At 43.3% G+C, this 15,334-nt stretch overlaps 1 protein-coding gene across 4 annotated transcripts in view; it reads left to right on the top strand.

Annotated features, from left to right (window-relative positions):
* Nucleotides 1-15,334, top strand: part of TTC6 (tetratricopeptide repeat domain 6) — a 230,889-nt gene that overhangs the window by 105,682 nt on the left and 109,873 nt on the right. For all 4 annotated transcript variants that reach the window (XM_075613298.1, XM_075613300.1, XM_075613299.1 and 1 more), the window contains 3 exons: nt 341-510; nt 2,243-2,363; nt 4,167-4,317. In XM_075613298.1, coding sequence (XP_075469413.1) covers nt 341-510; nt 2,243-2,363; nt 4,167-4,317 — 442 coding nt within the window. The remainder of the gene's footprint in view (nt 1-340; nt 511-2,242; nt 2,364-4,166; nt 4,318-15,334) is intronic.

Here is a 15,334-nt window from a genome sequence, read left to right as displayed (position 1 = left end):
AAGCAGGGATATCCTGAAAACCTAATCTGTTGGTGGCCCTTGAGGGCTTGAGTTGGCCGCCCCTGCACCAGTACATTACCAATGGAAGAACAACTTTAACCCCTACTTGGCCTGAGGGGCCAGTAACACATTGCTATTCACTTGAATGGATTTGAATAGACATTGCACTTTTGAATGACTTTTTGGCAAACACATAATTATACTAATACCCCCTAATAGTATGGAAATCAGCTAATGTCTATACAAAATAAACAGTCATCATACAAACGTTCACATCAAGTCCAGATTCAGCAGGTTTCTGATGGTTTCTGTGCTTTTTGACCCTTCTCTTGTTGACCAGGACATACCGTGGAAGAGCTTACACCAAACTCGCTCATTACACAGATGCAGTAGTAGATTTCTCAGCTGCAATTCACTTGGATCCCAAGAATTGGATGGCTTTCTATTATCGCGGTTGTTTGCTGCGCAAGTCTCATCCCCAGCATGCACTGCAGGATTTTAGCATCTCTGGTAATATATATATATTTTTTAATTCGTTTTTTATGTATTAAAGTATAGGAAAAGAAGCGGCTCAGTGAGTAAAGACACTGACTGGCACTGAGTTTGTATCAGGGGAACCTGTGGTTTCAATTCTCTGTGTTGGCTCCTTGTGACCTTGGGCAAGTCACTTTATCTCCCTGTGCCTCAGGCACCAGAAACATAGCTTGTAAGCTCCACGGGGCAGGGAGCTGTGCCTGCAAAATGTCTCTAAAGCGCTACGTAAAAACTAGCAGCGCTGTGCAAGAACATGCTATTACTATTATTAATTATTAATTATTAGTGTACAAGCTTTTAAAACCTCACATGTATCTTCTGCATATTTCAAGAAGCATTTGAAGGAAATGCCAACAGACTGAATGCCTACGTCAGTGGGGGTTTCTGTACGGTAGTCCTCAATCGGCACTATTGCACTTTAGTGAATAAGCCCCTCAGAGACTTCCCTGACATGGAGAAGTAACATATCATATCATCATAGCATATTGAAAAAGAGCCAGTGTCCAACATGTTACATATTTGTTTCATAGATAATTTGCTTTCAGACACTGTCACATTGTCAGGCTGCTGACAATGTGAAATACAGCATATGGTGCCAAAGAAAAAGGGAAAATGGAGGCATTTTTAAAAGAACCGTAATTTTAGCCGGTCTAGGACAATTAGTGGCGGCGAATTTGGTTGCCGACCAGTTGACAGGCAGGACCGTTCGCCACCGCAGATGACCTAGGGAGTCTGGGATATTCGGGGACCATTTGGGGTAAAGCCGATAACTGCAATTTGTGACCTTAACATCTAATCCTAACCTTAACCCCTAATCCTAAAAAGCCAAAACCCTGCAGTGAAATGTTAGCGGTGAATTGTCTCACAGCGGCTGAATGGTTAGCGAATTGCCATATTTCTTATTTTTAGTTATCTTAGTGGAACGGAAGCTATAACCACGTCAGTGATGGAAGTCTGGTGGCATCAGAGAGCCAGTGAACTTCCAGGGGTTATGACCACGTGATCAGTGTTCAAACGTTTTGCAGTGATGCTGTGCACACATTTACAGAATCAGCAGGGTTTACCAGCTGTATATATTCCTAAAGGTCATCTATACGATGCTTGCATCTACAATGTTTGCCTTGTCTTCTTTTCATCAGCATTAGTTGCAGTTAGCTGCTTGTTTTATAAATGACATTCAAGGGGTATGAGAGGAGGAGAGAGAAATAAATGCAAGGACAGCATTTTAGGCTGCCATGGAGCAGTATGTTAATTAGATTTTTTAATGAGTCTGTTTTTTTGGATGGCAAGTATTATAAAGCATAATCATTTCATTGATAAAAATAAAAGATTAAATGAATAAATTAGAATGAATCAATCATTCACATGAAAGGTAGAGGAAGAGAGCCGAATCTAATAGAAATTCTTTATAACACAGACACTGGCTTATTTTTTCTACTTGTGATGAAAACAAAGACAACTCATGTCTAACATACCACTTTTGTCACACAAACTGCATGCAAATGCAGGGGTATTTTTGCTTAGATAATTCTTTTTGAATCTGGCAGCAACTTTGGTTTTTATTGCTTTGTTTTCCTTTTGCAGATGATTTTGCCGTTTCTTGCGCGCTAATGAAGAGGTCCCTTTGCTTTTCTCTCTCTCTTCTTCTCTTACCCTTTTCTTTGTTTACTGTTTTTCCCTGTCTTGACATTTCTCTTTCTTCTTGCAGTGCTTCTTCACGACGGCTATGAGAACCTCAATGCTTTTCTGTACCGGGGAATTCTGTACACAGACCTGGGCCTGTCCTCTGAAGCAGCTTTTGACTTTCAGAATGTTCTTGCTCTGGATAGGTACATGTTTGACCTTTCACTGCAACCTGTAGGTGGACTCTGCAATACTTTTTAAACATGTTTTTAACTGTGTGTGCGTGCGTGTTTGTGTGTGCTTTATCTCTGTTTTCCCATACTATTAAACTAGTATCATATTTATCAATGTAGATGGATTGGCTCAGTGAGTAAAGACACCGACTCTGGCACTGAACTGCCAGTGTTGGCACCTTGTGACCTTGGGCAAATCACTTTATCTCCCTGTGCCTCAGGCATCAAATACATAGATTGTAAGCTTTATGGGGCAGGCACTGTGTCTGCAAAATGTCTCTGTAAAGCGCTGGGTAATACTAGCAGCGCTATACAAGAACAAACAATTATTATTATTATAGTGGATTACATTGATTAAATAAATATCATTCCTAATTACTCTGTTCAATACTAAAGGGGTATTACCATTGCTACAGGTGCTCATTTTAATTCTTTAGTAACAGATGGCTTGGCTTATATTTGCCAGAGCAGTTAACCTTCCATTGACAATTGTGATTAACCTATTCAATACCAGTGCAACAGGGCATACAGGGGAATATTTGCTTTACATAAAAGGCAATTGTGATATAAGAATGTCGAGTTACTAAAAGTACATGCTACGTTGCTTCTTCTTGGAATGTGCATTTAGTGTATGCAAAAGATTAGCATGAAGTGAATGAATATGGAATAGGCTCTGTTTACCATGTCATTAGGAGGGCACTTCTGGGCAGCTCTGTGTGATACTTGTGTTAGCGCATAAATACACTATTCAAATAAATGGCAATTTTGCACCATCACACATATTGCACTGAATACCATTTAGCATATGTACGATTTAACTAAGTGTCATGAGATACGCTTTAAATGTAATAATTTCTTTCTCTAACACATTAAACACTAGGGGATTAAACACAGTCAGATGTCCTGATTTAACGAAAGATAATGATTTTGACTAAAGATAAAATATCCATGAGTGTGTTTGCACGTCTTCTACAAGCTCCTAAACATGTGTCACATACATTGCGTGGTTAAACTGCAGGGAGCACTTCTGGGTAGTAACATGCAAATGAACACCCAAAATTCTATCCCATCAGGGTGCCAAGGATTCATTGTGCACATCTTAATGTTTGTGTGTCTGTCCCAACCTTTTTCTTTATAATATCTGATCATGAGTAACAAACATTGGTGAAAGAAAAAACGAATTCTGGTTGTAATGTAACATAAAAGCACTTATGGCTATTCCATGTGGTCCTGATGCTAGAACATGCAAGCATTAAGGTCCCACGTTCCAGCTTACACATATGTACATCCTACTAAATTGTAATTCGGTGTTAGATTACCTCATAAAACTCACCCAATATTGCTAATTTTGTTAAAATTATTATTACAACAAAGGATGACAATTTTTGGTGAAATATAGGCCCATATTTACTAAGCGGCTGTTTGGCATAAGACCTCTTTTGGTGTCATAAGACACCTTACAGCCCATTCAAGGGAGCCCATGTTTACTAAGTAGTCTTCTGCCAAGACACACCCACCTGCACCAGAAGACATTTAATAGCCCATTGACTTGAATGCACTGTAAGGTGTCTTCCAGTGCAGGAAGGAGTCTTATGGCAGAATACTGCTTAGTAAACATGGCCCAAGGTGAGTGCCACTGACAGACGGTGTTTTATTTTTCATAACTCAATATCTGTACCCATACCATTTTGAAACCACTTGTTCTGTTTTGTTCTACGGTGCAAATGGTTCGTTACTTTGGCTCATGTCTGATACAGCTTTGCTCTCTTTACTCAGGACTGTAACTTTGGCCCATGTGAATCTGGGCCTGATCTCTCTACTGCATCGAAATCATTATTCTCAAGCAATCCGTCATTTCTCTGCAGCCGTCAGACTCGATCCCATTTACGTACAAGCATATCAGTGCAGAGCTCAAGCCTACCACCAGGTACTATGCTGTTATCATACCAATACTCCCATACCACAGTGTCATATTCTCTAGCCTGCTGTACCCATGCTTGGCCACCGGGACTGCTGTCACTCTCAATGTCTTGTTCTAGCCTGCAGTACCTATACTTGTCCACCGGGATTGCTGCTGCTAAACTAAGGAACATTCCAGACCCTGATACCTGACACCTCTGCGCCTGTGCTCCACCTCTCAGCCTGCCTATATAAACCTCCCTTTCCTGTTCCTCCTTGCCTGTTTATACTGGTTCCTTAGCTCCTGCAAGGTTCCTGTGTTTACTGCTGTGCTAGCTATTGCTATCATCCTGTTCCAGTTTCCTCGTTGCCGACCTCTGCTTGTTTCCTGACTTCGCTACCTGCCGCCTGCCTCTGATCTCTGCTTGTGACCCCTACTTCGCTCCCTGCTGTTCCTGCCACTGGGATTCACTTCAGCCGAAGTCCAATCCTTGACAGAATAAAAAGGCCCTACCATGGATTCCGCTGGAACAGACCCGGCTCAGGCTCAGACACTCCATGACTTACAACATATCATGGTTGGTTACCAGGAACAACAAAGACACGTGTTTAATCGTCTTGGCCATTTGGAAGAACAAGCAGCCACCGCGGAAGCTGAGAATTGTGAACTACGTGCAGCCTTAATAACCTTGTGTGGTCAAAACACTGTGCCTGTGCAAACCGCACCCCGTATATCCCTTTCGGAATTTTTTTTGAGGAAAAAACAATCTTTTCGGAATTTCCTTAATCAATGCAGACTTGTGTTCAAGCTTCAGCCCATCATTTATCATACCAAAGAAGCCCAGGTTGGACTGATCATAACCCTGCTCAAGGATGAGGCCCTTGCTTGGGTCTCCCCAATGTTAGAACAAGATAGCCCACTACTAAGGGACCTGGAGGAGTTCATCGAAGCCATGAGTCTTATTTTTGATGACCCAAATCGTAGTGCAACCGCTGAGGCAACTCTGAACAATCTTCGTCAAGGAAGACGCTCGGCAGCTGAATACGCTGCTGAATTCCGCAGATGGGTTAACGATACTGATTGGAATGAGGCCGCACAGAAATATCATTTTCGGCAGGGTCTCTCGGTGCAAGTTAAAGACGAACTAGCCCGGGTGGAGCCCCCAGAGAGATTTCAGGACTTTGTCCGTTTATGCATCCAAATTGATCGCAGGCTTACGGAAAGACGATTGGAGAGACGGGTTCATGCCAAGCAACCCCAGGTTTAGAGATGTCAGTACCTCAAGACGTTCCAGGGAGACTGAGGAGGAGCCGATGCAAGTAAATACACTGCGGGGACCCATCTCAACCGGGGAAAGGAATAGACGCCGAACAGAAGATCTCTGTTTATATTGTGGAAACGATGGGCACTATCTCGCTGATTGCCCAAACAAGTCCAGGCGGTCTTCTTTCCAGAGCCCTAGGAGAAATCAGCTGCACGCTATTTCGAAGACTGTTTTCTCTGCTTCTCAAGGGAAAGATAACCCTCCTTCGCTACATCCTCATCTCCTGGTTCCTATTATAATCGAGGAAGGAACACATCGTTTTTCAACCACAGTAATGGTCGACTCAGGGGCGGCAGGGAATTTTATGGACATAGAATTCGCCAAGAACAATTCAGTATCATTTGTAGCCAAGGAATCGCCAGAAAGGATGGAAGTCGTTGACGGTTTTCCCTTGAGCTCTGGACCTGTTACCCATGAAACCAGTAACTTAACACTAATCATGGAGCCCAATCACCAGGAGAAGATTTCTTTTGGTCTCATTCCATCACCTTTGTTTCCAGTGATTCTGGGAATTCCATGGCTCATGATCCATAACCCACTAATTGACTGGAAGACAAAGACCCTCACGTTTCCCTCGGAGCACTGTCAGCTACCCTTTCTACCTAAAACTCCTATACCAGAGTGTGTAGGAATACATAAGATTTCCTCGTCTCAAGAAAATCTTCTGCCGGCTCCTTACTCTGAGTTTTTAGATGTGTGTGACAAGAAGAACGCAGATATGCTTCCCCCACATCGCTCTTATTACTGTCCCATTGAATTATTACCGGGTGCTGCCATTCCGTTTGGAAGAATCTATTCCCTCTCAGAACCGGAATTGAAGGTCCTCAATGACTACCTACAGGAGAACCTATCAAAGGGTTTTATCCGACACTCTACTTCTCCAGCAGGCGCTGTGCTCTTCGTGGGAAAGAAAGACGGTTCTCTACGACCCTGCATTGACTATCGGGAACTAAATAAGATTACGGTGAAGAACAGGTACCCATTACCTCTGATTCCTGAACTATTGGAAAGAATTCGGTCAGCCAAAATCTTTACCAAATTAGATCTCAGAGGAGCGTATAATTTGGTCCGCATTTGTCCCGGTGACGAATGGAAAACAGCCTTCCGAACCCGTTATGGGCACTATGAATATCTGGTGATGCCTTTTGGACTCTGTAATGACCCTGCTACCTTCCAGCATTTAATTAATGATGTCCTCCGAGAGTTATTGGACCAATTCGTAGTGGCATACCTGGATGACATCCTTGTCTTCTCAGATAACATCATGGATCATTAGAGACATGTCCGAATTGTCCTTGAGCGTCTCCGTAAGTACAAATTGTACATCAAGTTAGAAAAATGCGAATTTGAAAAGACCAGCATGCAATTTATCGGTTACATCATCTCTCCCGAGGGTGTGAGTATGGACCCAGGCAAGATTCAAGCCGTGGTGGAATGGCCAATCCCTCGAAATGAAAAGGACATTCAGAGATTTGTGGGTTTTGCCAATTTCTATAGACGTTTTATTAAAAATTTCTCTGGCATTATTGCCCCAATCACCCAACTCACACGGAAAGAATTCCCCTTCAAATGATCTCCTAAAGCGGATGCGGCATTCGAACAATTGAAGTCACTCTTCACATCTGCCCCTATCTCATCCATCCAAATCCAGAATTACCATTCATCTTGGAAGTGGATGCATCGGACTCCGCTGTTGGTGCCATTCTGTCACAAAGAATTGGACCCAAGATGCTCCTTCATCCATGTGCCTTTTATTCATACCAAATGTCAACAGCTGAACGAAATTATGACATCGGAAACAAAGAACTCTTGGCTATAAAAGCTGCATTCTCTGAGTGGACACATCTACTGGAGGGGGCCAATCATCCAATTACGGTCTTTACGGATCACAGGAACTTAGAATTCATTCGATCCGCAAAGAGACTGTCTATGCGACAAGCCAGATGGGCTCTCTTCTTTGCAAGATTTCAGTTCCACATCTCATACCGCCCTGGCTTCAAGAATGGGAAAGCCGACGCCTTGTCACAGTCCTTTCCTAATCCTACTTCAGACAAAGAGCAAGAAGAAACTATTCTTCCAAAAAGAAATTTTTTGGGCGTCACATTCTCTGCCGATCTCCTCACACAAATAAAGGGAGCCTACTCAAATGACACTTTTCTTAAAAACCATCCTCCGGAAGCAGAACTATTTCTATGTGATGGTCTCTGGAACTTTAAGGATCGTCTGTTCGTCCCTAAGGAGGTAAGATTAGAGGTGCTCCAATTAATGCACGACTCCCGACCCGCTGGTTACCCAGGTGTCCTCAAGACACAGGAACTGTTGTCTCGCTCTTTTTGGTGGCCTAAATTAGCACAAGATGTTAAAGACTATGGGCCTCATGCAGTAAGCCCCGATACAAAATTTTCGGCACGAATAGCGAAAAGGCTTTTTTTGGGCGATTTGCCCTCGCAGTATTCAGTAAGGGCCGAATCCTTCCGATCCCTGCTGAAGCACTGCGAAAGCAAAGCTGCCGATGAGCTGTGGCGATACAGCCTGGCTCCCAATAAGGCTCCCGATAAGCCTTTGGTGCCGATAGATGTTTGCAGCTGAGAGAGACAAGCCGCTCTCTCAGCGCACACATCGGCACCAAAAAAAGTATTTAAAAACAACTTTTACTCATAGTGTACATGTGCAGGGGGTCTTCGGAGCTGAACCGCGTTGGTTTGAGGTCCGGGGACCCCCTGCCCCCGAGATACAGGCCCCTTTATGAGGTGCCGGTATCCCTCGGCGTTTAAAGGTCCCGATCACGTGACCGCGACCTGTAAACAAACCAGAGGGATACCGGCACCCCATAAAGGGGCCTGTATCTCGGGGGGCAGGGGGTCCCCGGACCTCAAACCAACGCGGTTCTGCTCCGGAGACCCTCTGCACATGTACAGTATAAATAAAACACACACAGATCAATAAAGACTCGTTCCTTACCTTGGCGGCTATGTGCAACGGTAATGAAGCAGCATGAATGTCTTTTTAATTATACTGTACAGTGAGCAGGGGGTCCCCTGAGCTGAACCGCATTGCTTTGTGGAGCAGGGACCCCCTGCTTCCCGAGTTACAGGCCCCGGTATGTGTCATCGGGTGGCAGCGTCGCCGCCATGTTTATAGCGTGGCCGCAATAAACATGGCGTCCACACTGTAACCGATGGCCCAAACCGGGGCCTGTAACTCGGGAGGCAGGGGGTCTCTGAGCCACAAATAAATGCGCTTCAGCTCAGGGGCCCTCCTGCTTCCACACAATATTATTAAAATACATTAATGCTGCTTCATTACCATAGCGGATAGCCGCTAAGGCAATGAAGGGGTTAACGCATAGTAGCATGTTTATTGGGGACAAATGCCCCCAATAAACATAGCAGCAATACACAACATACAGTATAGTAATGGGCAGAATGACTATTATCCACAAATGGATAATAGTGCAGTTGTCCATTTACAATACATACACAACAATAAAGACTTTAAATACATATAGCACTCACCCATGTCCCACTGCCACGATGAAGGCCATCCTCATCTTCATCCTGCCCATGCCCCATCCGCTTCTGCAAAACAAACACAAGAATTACAACATCCAAATTAATGTCCCCTAACCCCTTAATCACCATAGCGGTTATTAACCGCTACAGTTATTAAGGGGTTAAGCCACCTTCACCCACATACCCTCCCCCACAAAGCCCCCCAACCACCCTCACCCAATACCCACAGGGGAGTCCTACCAAATACCCTTGGGCCTAATACCCCCTCCTCCAGCACATACAGTACAATAATGAGCCAAATAAATATTATCCACATAGGTATAATACATTATTTGGCCATTATGAAACACATTCAATACCGTGAAAATGTAAAGAAAATTGTACTAACCTCATCAATAAGAAGTCTCCATCGCCAGCATCATCCTTGGGGTCCGTTGCCAACATTATAAATAGCCACAACATTTCAATATCATTAACATAACACTGAACCCCTTAATCACCTTATCGGGTACTAACCTGAAAGGTAATTAAGGGGTGAAGCCATCCTGCAATGCCTACAACAGTTATGCATAACATCCTCAGTGAAATAAATACCCATTGCCTAACCAAATTCCATTTAATCATTCAATCTGTAGGCTCACATGCCTCATAAAACATTGCATTTACAGTGTATACATGTAGCATAACATGTAAACTGCATGTACACGCTGCAAATCAATGTTAACAATACAATAATCCCACTCAAATCGCCATACATCACAAGAAGTATATTATTTAATCCAATAAACTCACCATCAATGAATTAACACACATCAATTACATCCCTAAACAATTAAAATACCATCCATACCAATTACACAATGAACTAAAGCTATCCTAACAGAGAACCACTTCAAAACATAGAAAAAAGTACACCAACAATTACAATATACTAAAGCAAGGCTTTCCATAACCTACTGTACGGCCTAGAAGCCCAAAACTTACATCTCTCTAATAATAAAATACATTTAACACACATCAATGCATAGCCACAATGATTAACAATACAGAATAAGAAGCTTTAACAACACTATCATTTCTTACCCTGTATATATATCTGTACACATACATACAGACATACATACAGTGGGAAGAAATGATATGCATTATAAAAAATGAAAACATGACAAAGCAACAAAAAAAACAGTTACATTAAGAACATTTCTTTATTTAACTTACCATTACTTGCCCCCACCGACTCCCGTTGATCAGCTTACTCACGAACCAATCCACGACACCATCCACGACACCATCCAGGAACAAATCCACGAACCAAACCAGGAACCAATCCAAGAACAAGTGCAGGAACCAATCCAGGAAGCAAGCCACGAAGAAATCCACGAAACAATCCACGACACGATCCAGGAACAGGAACCCATAAAAGAAAAAAACATAACAAATTAAACATTAAAATAATAAAACATGACAATCAAGGGTTGTACTAGTTTTATTCTTAGTGAATCTGTATTAAAATACCTTGTTCCGGGGTCTTCTTGACGTCCGGTGCCACGCCCTGGTCTTCAATCTTCAGGAGGAGGTCCTTCCTCCTCGGCGTCTGGTTTCAAAATGAGACGACATAGGCTTTTATAGGCCTATGACGTCACATTTGTCGTCATATGGTTCCCACGGCCCTGATTGGGCCGTGAAAACCATGTGTTTTGGCCGATGTGAAAAAATTTGATGACGTCACTTAAAGGCAATGCCAGCACAGCCAATCAGAATGGCTTTGCTGCAATTGCCTTTAAGAAAACGTCATGAAATGACACATGGCCGGACTCACATGGTAAGCCAGCCAATCAGAGCGTGGGAACTCCATCCCTACTCTGATTGGTTCAAGTACCACGTGAGTCCGGCCATGTGTCATTTCATGACGTTTTCTTAAAGGCAATTGCAGCAAAGCCATTCTGATTGGCTGTGCTGGCATTGCCTTTAAGTGACGTCATCAAATTTTTTCACATCGGCCAAAACACATGGTTTTCACGGCCCAATCAGGGCCGTGGGAACCATATGACGACAAATGTGACGTCATAGGCCTATAAAAGCCTATGTCGTCTCATTTTGAAGCCAGACGCCGAGGAGGAAGGACCTCCTCCTGAAGATTGAAGACCAGGGCGTGGCACCGGACGTCAAGAAGACCCCAGAACAAGGTATTTTAATACAGATTCACTAAGAATAAAACTAGTACAACCCTTGATTGTCATGTTTTATTATTTGAATGTTTAATTTGTTATGTTTTTTTCTTTTATGGGTTCCTGTTCCTGGATCGTGTCGTGGATTGTTTCGTGGATTTCTTCGTGGCTTGCTTCCTGGATTGGTTCCTGCACTTGTTCTTGGATTGGTTCCTGGTTTGGTTCGTGGATTTGTTCCTGGATGGTGTCGTGGATGGTGTCGTGGATTGGTTCGTGAGTAAGCTGATCAACGGGAGTCGGTGGGGGCAAGTAATGGTAAGTTAAATAAAGAAATGTTCTTAATGTAACTGTTTTTTTTGTTGCTTTGTCATGTTTTCATTTTTTATAATGCATATCATTTCTTCCCACTGTATGTATGTCTGTATGTATGTGTACAGATATATATACAGGGTAAGAAATGATAGTGTTGTTAAAGCTTCTTATTCTGTATTGTTAATCATTGTGGCTATGCATTGATGTGTGCTAAATGTATTTTATTATTAGAGAGATGTAAGTTTTGGGCTTCTAGGCCGTACAGTAGGTTATGGAAAGCCTTGCTTTAGTATATTGTAATTGTTGGTGTACTTTTTTCTATGTTTTGAAGTGGTTCTCTGTTAGGATAGCTTTAGTTCATTGTGTAATTGGTATGGATGGTATTTTAATTGTTTAGGGATGTAATTGATGTGTGTTAATTCATTGATGGTGAGTTTATTGGATTAAATAATATACTTCTTGTGATGTATGGCGATTTGAGTGGGATTATTGTATTGTTAACATTGATTTGCAGCGTGTACATGCAGTTTACATGTTATGCTACATGTATACACTGTAAATGCAATGTTTTATGAGGCATGTGAGCCTACAGATTGAATGATTAAATGGAATTTGGTTAGGCAATGGGTATTTATTTCACTGAGGATGTTATGCATAACTGTTGTAGGCATTGCAGGATGGCTTCACCCCTTAATTACCTTTCAGGTTAGTACCCGATAAGGTGATTAAGGGGTTCAGTGTTATGTTAATGATATTGAAATGTTGTGGCTATTTATAATGTTGGCAACGGACCCCAAGGATGATGCTGGCGACGGAGACTTCTTATTGATGAGGTTAGTACAATTTTCTTTAAATTTTCACGGTATTGAATGTGTTTCATAATGGCCAAATAATGTATTATACCTATGTGGATAATATTTATTTGGCTCATTATTGTACTGTATGTGCTGGAGGAGGGGGTATTAGGCCCAAGGGTATTTGGTAGGACTCCCCTGTGGGTATTGGGTGAGGGTGGTTGGGGGGCTTTGTGGGGGAGGGTATGTGGGTGAAGGTGGCTTAACCCCTTAATAACTGTAGCGGTTAATAACCGCTATGGTGATTAAGGGGTTAGGGGACATTAATTTGGATGTTGTAATTCTTGTGTTTGTTTTGCAGAAGCGGATGGGGCATGGGCAGGATGAAGATGAGGATGGCCTTCATCGTGGCAGTGGGACATGGGTGAGTGCTATATGTATTTAAAGTCTTTATTGTTGTGTATGTATTGTAAATGGACAACTGCACTATTATCCTTTTGTGGATAATAGTCATTGTACCCATTACTATACAGTATGTTAGGGGGGTATAGGTGTTGTTGGGTATATATATATATATATATATATATATATATATATATATATATATATATATATATAATATAATTATTTATTTATGTAGTTATTGTGGGGCTGGGGTGTGTATTTTTTTAATATTGTGGCTAGTGGGGGTGGGTGAAAGGGGTATTAGCCCCAACGGTGGTAGTTTAGGGCTTGCGGGTGGGTAGCGGGAGGCCTTAACCCCTTCAGGACCGTAGCGGTATTAACTGCTACGGTCGTGAAGGGGTTAAGTGCCCCCGCAACCCCCCCGCAAGTCCTAAACTCACACCCAGGGCCAAATACCCCCCTCACCCATCCCCGCTACCCACAATAACGCTGGCACGGTGGGTTAACCCCTTTATTGCCTTAGCGGTTAGCCGCTAAGGTAATGAAGTGGCTTTTAAATGCCTTTTTCCTGCCTCGGATGCATGCCGGGGGGCTCCGGTGCGGGTATCAGCTCCGGAGACCCCCGGCATCAATCACAGGCAGGAAAAAGGGCTGATTTTTTCTAAGTGTCGCCCTTGCCGATGCTTCTCCTTCAGCAAGTTGCCAACTTTAGTTGGCGGGCTGGATTGGCCATAAAATCTCCAATCTGGCCTGCCGATCAGCACAGAAAAGCTGATCGGGGCTTACTGAATTCAGGCGGGAAAAAAAAGTCCCGATAAGTGGCTTATCGGCAGCCGGGTGGCGAAAAAATTTTTTTCGGAAGAAAAGTTGCCGGTAATTCCCACTTATCGGGGCTTACTGAATCAGGAGGGCAAAAAACGGCTATAAAATGCCGAAAAAGCCTTATCGGGGCTTACTGCATGAGGCCCTATGTCCTCTCCTGTGAGACTTGTGCTAGGACCAAGACCCCTCGAGCATCACCTGTGGGTTTACTGCAGCCTCTTCCGGTTCCAACTCGTCCTTGGGGGTCCATATCAATGGATTTTATTGTTGACCTGCCCCGATCAAATGGACATAATACCATCTTGGTAGTGGTGGATCGACTTACAAAGATGGCTCACTTCATTTGCAGCACAGAATCTTCCTTCTGCAGACCAGACAGCCAAGTTGATTGTGAAAGAGGTGTTTCAGCTTCACGGGGCTCCTGATGAGATCATATCCGATAGAGGGGTACAATTCACTTCAAAATTTTGGAGGACCTTCTGCTCCTCTCTAGGAATTCGTTTAAATTTATCGTCTGGCTATCATCCACAATCCAATGGCCAGACAGAAAGGACCAATCAGACTTTGGAACAATACTTACGATGTTTTGTTTGTCATCTCCAGGATGACTGGATTGATTTCCTACCATTAGCTCAATTTTCATACAACAACTCACATCATTCATCGACTCAGAAGAGCCCCTTTTTCTCAAATTATGGATTTCATCCAACCTTTATTCCTCGTTTTCCATCTTCGGGCCCCATTCCGGCAGTAACAGAGAAACTGGAGACTCTGCGAGACATCCAGGAGACCCTCAAAGAGACACTTCGTGAGACTCAAGTAAAGTACAAAAGAGCAGCAGACCAACACCGCAGACCCTCCCCAGAATTTCAAGTCGGGGATAAAGTCTGGCTTTCTACAAAAAATCTACATCTAAAGGTTCCAACCATTAAATTGGGCCAAAAATGAATCAGGCCATTTCGCATCTCAGCACTAATAAATCAAGTGTCCTTCAGATTAGAGCTTCCTGAGACCATCAAAATACACCATGTGTTTCATTCTTCTCTGCTGAAACCTTTCCGTGAGAACCAGTTTCCTGGACGGAGACTTCCTCCCCCTTAACCCGTCCTCATGGATAACGAAGAGGAATTCATTGTGGAAAGAATTTTGGATTCCAGGTTACACCGAGGGAAATTACAGATCCTGGTTCACTGGGGGGGCTATGGCCCAGAGGAGAGGTCTTGGGAACCCAAAGATTTTGTACATGCTCCGCGACTAGTCAAAGCTTTCCACCGATGATATCCAGACAAGCCTAGCAAGGATCGTCCGGAGAACGCTCTTGGGAGGGGGGAGTAATGTCATATTTTCTAGCCTGCTGTACCCATGCTTGGCCACCGGGACTGCTGCCACTCTCAATGTCTTGTTCTAGCCTGCAGTACCTATACATGTCCACCGGGATTGCTGCTGCTAAACTAAGGAACATTCCAGACCCTGATACCTGACACCTCTGCACCTGTGCTCCACCTCTCAGCCTGCCTATATAAACCTCCCTTTCCTGTTCCTCCTTGCCTGTTTATACTGGTTCCTTAGCTCCTGCAAGGTTCCTGTGTTTACTGCTGTGCTAGCTATTGCTATCATCCTGTTCCAGTTTCCTTTTTGCCGACCTCTGCTTGTTTCCTGACTTCGCTACCTGCCACCTGCCTCGGACCCCTGCTTGTTTCCTGACTT

Source organism: Ascaphus truei, chromosome 9, assembly GCF_040206685.1.
Source record: "Ascaphus truei isolate aAscTru1 chromosome 9, aAscTru1.hap1, whole genome shotgun sequence".
Classification (NCBI taxonomy): domain Eukaryota; kingdom Metazoa; phylum Chordata; class Amphibia; order Anura; family Ascaphidae; genus Ascaphus; species Ascaphus truei.
Note: the sequence above shows the minus strand (reverse complement) of the source record. Positions and strands in the feature narration are given on the sequence as shown.